Source organism: Salminus brasiliensis, chromosome 2 (genome assembly GCF_030463535.1).
Source record: "Salminus brasiliensis chromosome 2, fSalBra1.hap2, whole genome shotgun sequence".
Taxonomy (NCBI): domain Eukaryota; kingdom Metazoa; phylum Chordata; class Actinopteri; order Characiformes; family Bryconidae; genus Salminus; species Salminus brasiliensis.
In genome coordinates, this window is record NC_132879.1 from 3,056,040 (window position 1) to 3,065,738 (window position 9,699).

At 47.3% G+C, this 9,699-nt stretch overlaps 1 protein-coding gene across 1 annotated transcript in view; it reads right to left on the reverse strand.

Annotated features, from left to right (window-relative positions):
- LOC140550261 (thyrotropin-releasing hormone-degrading ectoenzyme-like) overlaps positions 1 to 8,392 on the reverse strand; it is a 341,162-nt gene extending 332,770 nt beyond the window's left edge. Inside the window, exons 1-2 of the mRNA XM_072674121.1 lie at positions 8,127 to 8,392; positions 2,118 to 2,878 (exon numbers count right to left, since the gene is read on the reverse strand). Coding sequence (XP_072530222.1) covers positions 2,118 to 2,863 — 746 coding nt within the window. The 5' untranslated portion in view covers positions 2,864 to 2,878; positions 8,127 to 8,392. The remainder of the gene's footprint in view (positions 1 to 2,117; positions 2,879 to 8,126) is intronic.
- Positions 8,393 to 9,699: the final 1,307 nt, after the last annotated feature.

Sequence of the window (9,699 nt, forward strand, 5' to 3'; positions counted from 1 at the left end):
TTTGTGTGTGACAGCTGCGTCTGGAATACCCAGAGGCCTTTCTGATGCTCGTCCTGTTTTCTACAGACCACACATCTCTGCTCTCCATCACCTCTGACCTGCGTCTACAAATACCGGTGCAGGCGCTCGCTCGCTGCGTCTGTCCTGAGAGCGCCGTCACTCATCAGCAGAGCGTCGGTCAGTCAGAGCTCCGGTTCATGACACCCTAACCTCACCTGGAGAGCATTTCCTGAAGGAGTCGCAGTGTTTGTGTCGGCTAAGTGCTTCCCACCTCCAGGCAGTTACTATGGTGTTGCTATGTGATTACTAGGGGTGAACTAGTTTTGCTAGTTGGTTGTTATGGGGTTGAAAGATGGTTGCTATGTATCCCAGGTTGTTTTTATGGTGCTGCTAGATGGTTGCTAAGGTGTTGCTAAATTGTCGCTATGATATCCTAGGTGGTTGTTAAGATGTTACTACATGATCACTATAGTGAACTGTTTTGCCTGGTGGTTGTTATGCCACTGATAGATGGTTGCTATGGTATCCCAAGTAGTTGCTATGGTTTTACTAATGGGTTGCTAGGAGGTTGATAATGTTACTAGGTGATTGCAGTGGTATCCCAAGTAGTTGCTATGGTTTTACTAATGGGTTGCTAGGAGGTTGATATAGTGTTACTAATTGATTGCAGTGGTATCCCAAGTAGTTGCTATGGTGCTGCTACATGGTTGCTATGGTGTCGCTGTGGTATCCCAGGTGGTTGTTAAGTTGTTGCTACATGATTACTATAGTGAACTGTTTCGCCAGGTGGTTGTTATGCCATTGATAGATGGTTGCTATGATATCCCAAATAGTTGCTATGGTTTTACTAATGGGTTCCAGGGAGATTGATCTAGTGTTATTAGGTGATTGCACTGACATCCCAAGTAGTTGCTATGGTGCTGTTCCATGGTTGCTATGGTGTTGCTGATTTGTTGTTATTGCACCCCAGGTGTGTGTTAAGGTGTTCACTAAAGTGACACTGCTTTGCTAGGTGGTTGTTATGTCATTGAGGTGTGAGATGGTTGCCTTTCTTTGATAAGTGGTTACTACGGTAACCTAGATGGTTGCTATGATGTTGCTAATTAGTCGCTAAATGAAGGCTTAGGGATTTGGGTTTGATTGTAGGGTTCTCCTGTCCCTGGTGGTTGGTAAGGTGTTGCTAGGTGGTGGCTAGGTGTTTGCTACGGTGCTGCTAAGCAGTAGTTAGGTGGTTGCTATGGTGCTGGTCCATAAATGTATCAAATACAGCAGCTACCATGCAGTGCTTCTGCTGTCTGATGAGCAGCTCGCAGCAGAGCAAAGCGCTGGCGTTTTTTACACCGGGGGGTTGGGTGGTGTTCAGGGTGCTACACCACTTCTAGAACTCGAGGGGGCAAGTCCTCTCACTATAGGCACTATATGGACAAAAAGTATTGGGACATTTACACATAGGCTGCATTAATATGGAGCTGGTCCCCCTTCGCTCTGAGCTCTAACAGCAGCAGCAGCTCTGGAGGCGTCTCTGCACTCTGCTCTGAGCTCAGCACTCGGCCCTGACCCCGCTCTGTAGCTTTACGTGGTCTGACAGACACTCGGTGGCTGAGCTGCTCTCTGTGAGCTGTTCCTCCTAAACTCTTCCACTGTTCAATAATAACACCACTCACAGCTGATGGAGGAAGATCTAGGAGGGAGGAAATTTCACCAGCTGACTTGTTGGTGGTGGGGTAGCGGTGCTGAGCTCCTATTACATCCAGATCTCCATCCATGCTCTTATTTAACTGCACCCACTTGAAGGGGTGTCCACAAACATTTGGACACAGGGTGTGGAAACGTTTTCATCCCCTTACGCTCTTCAGGGGTCCTTTAGTAAATGGAACGGGGGTATATAGACCCATCTGACTGTTTAGAGTGTAGTTGGTCCGTCCACACACACACACACATGCGCACACACACACACACACACACACACACACAGACCAATCATAGTGAAGCCTTGGTCAGTATGTGAGTGTTAAACCAGGGGTGTGTGTATTGACCAGGGGTGTATAAACTTTTGCACAAGGCTGTAAGTAAGTAGACACAGGGCCCCGTGTGTGTGTGTGTGTGTGTGTGTTTACCTTCTCTCCCCGTGCAGCATGTAGGAGCTGCGGAAGAAGCCAAGCAGCTCGTTCTCCCTGCGCGCGTTAAAGCTGATGTTCAGTCTGTAGGTGCGCAGCGGCTTGAGCTCGCGGTGCAGCGCAATGACGTGCAGCTGCGCGGGTGCGTACGCGAAATGCCTATGCACGCGCACCGCTCCTGCTCCGGCCCTGCGGCCGTCCGCGTGCACCAGGGCCACGGCCCGCACGTCAAGCCCGTCCGCGTGCAGCACCACGTACCGCGTGGCGTTCACGCACTCCACGTCGATGCTCACGCGCCCGGCGAACGTGAAGTTGTCCATGTGCACGGAGAGCGCGAGCTCGTAGTGGCGCGGGCGCAGCGCCGTGGGGAGACGCGCGCGTCGCCATGGGAACCGCGCCTCGTCGTCGTCGTCGTAGTTGTTGCTGTCCCCCTCTCCTCTGGTCCGCGCGTCGTGCGTCCTCGTGCCCGTGGAGCCACTCGTGCCCGGCGTGGCTCGTGCGTTCGCGTCCCCGTGCGCTTCCCCGCCGTTGGGGTCTCCCGTGCAGCGCTCGAACTTCACGCTTAGCGCTACCGCCACGGCCGTGACGGCGATGAGCGCGAGGATGGAGACGGCGAAGCCCAGCACGAGCCGCTTGTGCACCGTGATGTGGCGCTCGGTGGTGCGCGGGCGCACAGCCACACCGTCAGCCCACTGGTCAGACAGGGCGCGTCCGGTGCGCGTGCTCATCACGGCCTCGATCCCCATCGGCGCGAGAGATCACTGTGGAGGTGAAGCAAAGGGAGGGGAGACCAGGCGTTAGTCACGAGAAGGTCGAGACGTGCGAGTGCGTGCGCGTGCGTGTGCTGGTAAAACTTGTCATACTAGCTGGATTAGGGGGTGTGGCTAAACATTAAGCATTTGTCAAGTACATGTGGCAATAAGAGGGCAAGAGAAGAAGTGCATAGTAAGTGGGTCACAACAATGAAGATAATGAGGGGACATAAATGAAGAGAATGAGGGGACATAAATGAAGAGAATGAGGGGACATAAATGAAGAGCATGAGGGGACAGTAATGAAGAGAATGTGGGAGGAGAAATGAAGATAATGAGGGGACATAAATGAAGAGAATGAGGGGACAGTAATGAAGAGAATGAGGGGACAGAAATAAAGAGAATGTGGGGACAGTAATGAAGAGAATGTGGGAGGAGAAATGAAGATAATGAGGGGACATAAATGAAGAGAATGAGGGGACATAAATGAAGAGCATGAGGGGACAGAAATGAAGAGAATGAGGGGACAGTAATGAAGAGAATGTGGGGACAGTAATGAAGAGAATGTGGGAGGAGAAATGATGAGAATGAGGGGACAGAAATGAAGAGAATGAGGGGACAGTAATGAAGAGAATAAGGGGACAGAAATGAAGAGAATGTGTGAGGAGAAATGAAGAGAATGAGGGGACAGTAATGAAGAGAATGAGGGGACAGTAATGAAGAGAATGAGGGGACATAAATGAAGAGAATGAGGGGACAGTAATGAAGAGCATGAGGGGACAGAAATAAAGAGAATGTGGTGACAGTAATGAAGAGAATGTGGGGACAGTAATGAAGAGAATGTGGGAGGAGAAATGAAGAGAATGAGGGGACAGAAATGAAGAGAATGAGGGGACAGTAATGAAGAGAATGTGGGGACAGTAATGAAGAGAACGTGGGAGGAGAAATGATGAGAATGAGGGGACAGAAATGAAGAGAATGAGGGGACAGTAATGAAGAGAATGTGGGGACAGTAATGAAGAGAACGTGGGAGGAGAAATGATGAGAATGAGGGGACAGAAATGAAGAGAATGTGTGAGGAGAAATGAAGAGAATGTGTGAGGAGAAATGAAGAGAATGAGGGGACATAAATGAAGAGAATGAGGGGACAGTAATGAAGAGAATGAGGGGACAGTAATGAAGAGAATGAGGGGACAGTAATGAAGAGAATGTCGGAGGAGAAATGAAGAGAATGAGGGGACAGTAATGAAGAGAATGAGGGGACAGTAATGAAGAGAATGAGGGGACAGTAATGAAGAGAATGAGGGGACAGTAATGAAGAGAATGAGGGGACAGTAATGAAGAGCATGAGGGGACAGAAATAAAGAGAATGTGGGGACAGTAATGAAGAGAATGTGGGAGGAGAAATGAAGATAATGAGGGGACATAAATGAAGAGAATGAGGGGACATAAATGAAGAGCATGAGGGGACAGAAATAAAGAGAATGTGGGGACAGTAATGAAGAGAATGTGGGAGGAGAAATGAAGAGAATGAGGGGACAGAAATGAAGAGAATGAGGGGACAGTAATGAAGAGAATGTGGGGACAGTAATGAAGAGAATGTGGGAGGAGAAATGATGAGAATGAGGGGACAGAAATGAAGAGAATGAGGGGACAGTAATGAAGAGAATGAGGGGACAGTAATGAAGAGAATGAGGGGACATAAATGAAGAGAATGAGGGGACATAAATGAAGAGAATGAGGGGACAGTAATGAAGAGAATGTGGGAGGAGAAATGAAGATAATGAGGGGACATAAATGAAGAGCATGAGGGGACATAAATGAAGAGAATGAGGGGACAGTAATGAAGAGAATGAGGGGACAGTAATGAAGAGAATGTGGGGACAGTAATGAAGAGAATGTGGGAGGAGAAATGAAGATAATGAGGGGACATAAATGAAGAGAATGAGGGGACATAAATGAAGAGAATGAGGGGACAGTAATGAAGAGAATGTGGGGACAGTAATGAAGAGAATGTGGGAGGAGAAATGAAGAGAATGAAGGGACAGAAATGAGAATGAGGGAACAGAAATGAAGAGAATGAGGGGACAGTAATTAAGAGAATGTGGGAGAAGAAATGAAGAGTATGAGGGGATGGCATTTAAGAGTATGAGGGGACAAAACTGAGGAGAATGTGGGAGGAGAAATGAAGAGTATGAGGGGACGGCATTTAAGAGTATGAGGGGACAAAACTGAGAAGAATGTGGGAGGAGAAATAAAGTGTATGAGGGGACAGGAATTAAGAGAGTGAGGGGACAAAACTGAGGAGAATGTGGGAGGAGAAATGAAGAGTATGAGGGGACGGCATTTAAGAGTATGAGGGGACAAAACTGAGAAGAATGTGGGAGGAGAAATGAAGATTATGAGAGGACAGAATTTATGAGTATGAGGGGACAAAACTGAGGAGAATGTGGGAGGAGAAATAAAGAGTATGAGGGGACAGGAATTAAGAGAGTGAGGGGACAAAACTGAGGAGAATGTGGGAGGAGAAATGAAGAGTATGAGGGGACGGCATTTAAGAGTATGAGGGGACAAAACTGAGAAGAATGTGGGAGGAGAAATTAAGATTATGAGAGGACAGAATTTACGAGTATGAGGGGACAAAACTGAGGAGAATGTGGGAGGAGAAATGAAGAGTATGAGAGGACAGAATTTACGAGTATGAGGGGACAAAACTGAGGAGAATGTGGGAGGAGAAATGAAGAGTATGAGGGGACAAAACTGAGGAGAATGTGGGAGGAGAAATGAAGAGTATGAGGGGACGGCATTTAAGAGTATGAGGGGACAAAACTGAGAAGAATGTGGGAGGAGAAATGAAGATTATGAGAGGACAAAACTGAGAACAATGTGGGAGAAGAAATGAAGAGTATGAGGGGACAGAATTTAAGAGTATGAGGGGACAAAACTGAGAAGAATGTGGGAGGAGAAATGAAGAGTATGAGGGGACAGGAATTTAAGAGTATGAGGGGACAAAACTGAGAAGAATGTGGGAGGAGAAATTAAGATTATGAGAGGACAGAATTTAAGGGTATGAGGGGACAAAACTGAGAACAATGTGGGAGAAGAAATAAAGTGTATGAGGGGACAGGAATTAAGAGAGTGAGGGGACAAAACTGAGGAGAATGTGGGAGGAGAAATGAAGAGTATGAGGGGACGGCATTTAAGAGTATGAGGGGACAAAACTGAGAAGAATGTGGGAGGAGAAATGAAGATTATGAGAGGACAGAATTTATGAGTATGAGGGGACAAAACTGAGGAGAATGTGGGAGGAGAAATAAAGAGTATGAGGGGACAGGAATTAAGAGAGTGAGGGGACAAAACTGAGGAGAATGTGGGAGGAGAAATGAAGAGTATGAGGGGACGGCATTTAAGAGTATGAGGGGACAAAACTGAGAAGAATGTGGGAGGAGAAATGAAGATTATGAGAGGACAGAATTTACGAGTATGAGGGGACAAAACTGAGGAGAATGTGGGAGGAGAAATGAAGAGTATGAGAGGACAGAATTTACGAGTATGAGGGGACAAAACTGAGGAGAATGTGGGAGGAGAAATGAAGAGTATGAGGGGACAAAACTGAGGAGAATGTGGGAGGAGAAATGAAGAGTATGAGGGGACGGCATTTAAGAGTATGAGGGGACAAAACTGAGAAGAATGTGGGAGGAGAAATGAAGATTATGAGAGGACAAAACTGAGAACAATGTGGGAGAAGAAATGAAGAGTATGAGGGGACAGAATTTAAGAGTATGAGGGGACAAAACTGAGAAGAATGTGGGAGGAGAAATGAAGAGTATGAGGGGACAGGAATTTAAGAGTATGAGGGGACAAAACTGAGAAGAATGTGGGAGGAGAAATTAAGATTATGAGAGGACAGAATTTAAGGGTATGAGGGGACAAAACTGAGAACAATGTGGGAGAAGAAATGAAGAGTATGAGGGGACAGGAATTTAAGAGTATGAGGGGACAAAACTGAGAAGAATGTGGGAGAAGAAATTAAGAGAATGGGGGGACATAAAGAGAATGAGGGACACGAATGAAGATCCAGTAAAAAGGAGAAAGAGCTTCTCATTCTGAAGAAAGAAAGTAGTGAGATCTTGTCGGTGAGCTAGTCTGAAGAACAGAGCTCGGTTCCTCCAGGTTTCTCCTGGACGCCCCCCAGTCCAGCCAGCACAGCGTGGAGGATGTGTTCAACTCCATCAGCAGCAGCAGCAGCAGCAGCTCACCTGATTTACCACCAAACCAGGTGTTGATCTGAGGAGAACTCTAAATAATACTAGACTCCATGAGAGAGGAGAACTTTGGAGATGTTCTAATGATGAACACAGTGACGGAGAACCTCCACTTTACCACAGTCAGCATGAATTATTGGACTGACTTGACTATGTCGACATGCATGCATCCCCCACCTCCCACCCACAGGCAACAACACAACATCAAGCACGAGAAGTCAAAGACACAAGTCATAGTCTGTGGGTGCCAAAACTTATTCACACCTCTACGGTATTCACGCGAGCAATGCTTGCATGGCAGCTCGGTGCGCGTGCACACTTCTTTCTACCCTATCCCGGTCTACACACCCACACCCACACACACACACACACACACACACACGTACAGGTCTGCACGCCCGCGCAAACCTGCTAAACCTGCAAAATCAACGACATTGCGCAACAAAAGTGTAAATGTGCGCGTGCATATGTACATGCGTACGTGTGTGTGTGCATGCGTGTGTATGTGTGTACGTGTGTGTGTGTGTGTGTGTGTGTTCAAGCGAGCCTCCGTCCAGCCCTCCATCCCGCTGCATCAAAGCGGATCCAAAAGTTGCACGCGCTCCAAAAACCTTCCCTCGCTGCGTTTTTGGCGCGGGGGTCACGCGCCACACACGCTAGCACGCGCGCAGGCATCGATCTCGCTCTGATCAGATCATCGAATCAGAAAGGCGCGTGATCGATACGATTCGGGTGCACGCGCATTGTCCGGATAAGCTCGAGACGAAGTTGCACCCACACACACACATACACCTCGCCTCTAACACAATGTCCAACGCACGAGACACACACACACACACACACGTTGACGGGCAATAAACAGGACATAATAGAAGAGAGAGAGAGAGAGAGAGAGAGAGAGAGAGAGAGAGAGAGAGAGAGAGAGAGAAGCGCGCGCTCGGCAGAGTGAAGTTCGTGCTGCACGCGAGTAGAAAGAGAAACAGGCTCCCTACCGTCCGAGCTCAGCATGCATCCCTCCCGGATCGGCTCGCGGACCCCTCTCGATTGTGGGCGAGTGTGTTAGAGAGAGTGTGTGTGTGTGTGTGTGTGTGTGTGTGAGAGAGAGAGAGAGAGAGAGGTAGAGAGAGTGTGTGTGTGTGTGTTAAGCTGGGGTCTGTGGTGTGTTAGAGCTGCTGCCGCTGCTGCTGTGTGTGTTCTGCGCGCGCCTCCATCATCATCTCTCCCTCCATCTCCATCCTCCTCCTCCTCCTCCTCCCTCCATCCCTCCTCCTCCCTACTGCCGTCACCAGCACAGCTGCGCTCGCGCACAGACTCTCTCTCTTTCTCTCTCTCTCTCCCTCTGTTGTATCTAGGTCTCTCTCTCTCTCCCTCAGTACTTACAGTATATAAAGGTCTCTCTCTCTCTCTCTCTCTCTCTCTCTCTCTCTCTCTCTCTCTCTCTCTCTCTCTTGCAGTATCTGTGTGTCTCTCTCAGTACTCATAGTACGTCTCCCCGTCTCTCTCTCTCTCTCTCTCTCTCTCTCTCTCTCTCAGTACTCCAAGTATGACTCTCTCTCTGTCTCATTCTCTTTCTCCTGCAGTTTCTACATGTCTCTCTCTCTCTCTCTCACTCTATCTCCCCCACAGTATCTACATGTCTCTCTCTCTCACTCTATCTCCCCCAGAGTATCTATATGTCTCTCTCTCTCACTCTATCTCTCCTACAGTATCTATATGTCTCTCTCTCTCTCACTCTATCTCTCCTACAGTATCTATATGTCTCTCTCTCACTCTATCTCTCCTACAGAATCTATATATCTCTCTCTCACTCTATCTCTCCTACAGAATCTATATATCTCTCTCTCACTCTATCTCCCCCAGAGTATCTATATGTCTCTCTCTCTCACTCTATCTCTCCTACAGTATCTATATGTCTCTCTCTCACTCTATCTCTCCTACAGTATCTATATGTCTCTCTCTCACTCTATCTCTCCTACAGAATCTATATATCTCTCTCTCACTCTATCTCTCCTACAGAATCTATATATCTCTCTCTCACTCTATCTCCCCCACAGTATCTATATGTCTCTCTCTCTCACTCTATCTCTCCTACAGTATCTATATGTCTCTCTCTCACTCTATATCTCCTACAGTATCTATATATCTCTCTCACTCTATCTCTCCTACAGAATCTATATCTCTCTCTCACTCTATCTCTCCTACAGAATCTATATATCTCTCTCTCACTCTATCTCTCCTACAGAATCTATATCTCTCTCTCTCTCTCACTCTATCTCTCCTACAGTATCTATATGTCTCTCTCTCACTCTATCTCTCCTACAGAATCTATATATATCTCTCTCACTCTATCTCTCCTACAGAATCTATATATCTCTCTCTCACTCTATCTCTCCTACAGAATCTATATATCTCTCTCTCACTCTATCTCTCCTACAGAATCTATATATCTCTCTCTCACTCTATCTCTCCTACAGAATCTATATATCTCTCTCTCACTCTATCTCTCCTACAGAATCTATATATATCTCTCTCACTCTATCTCTCCTACAGTATCTATATATCTCT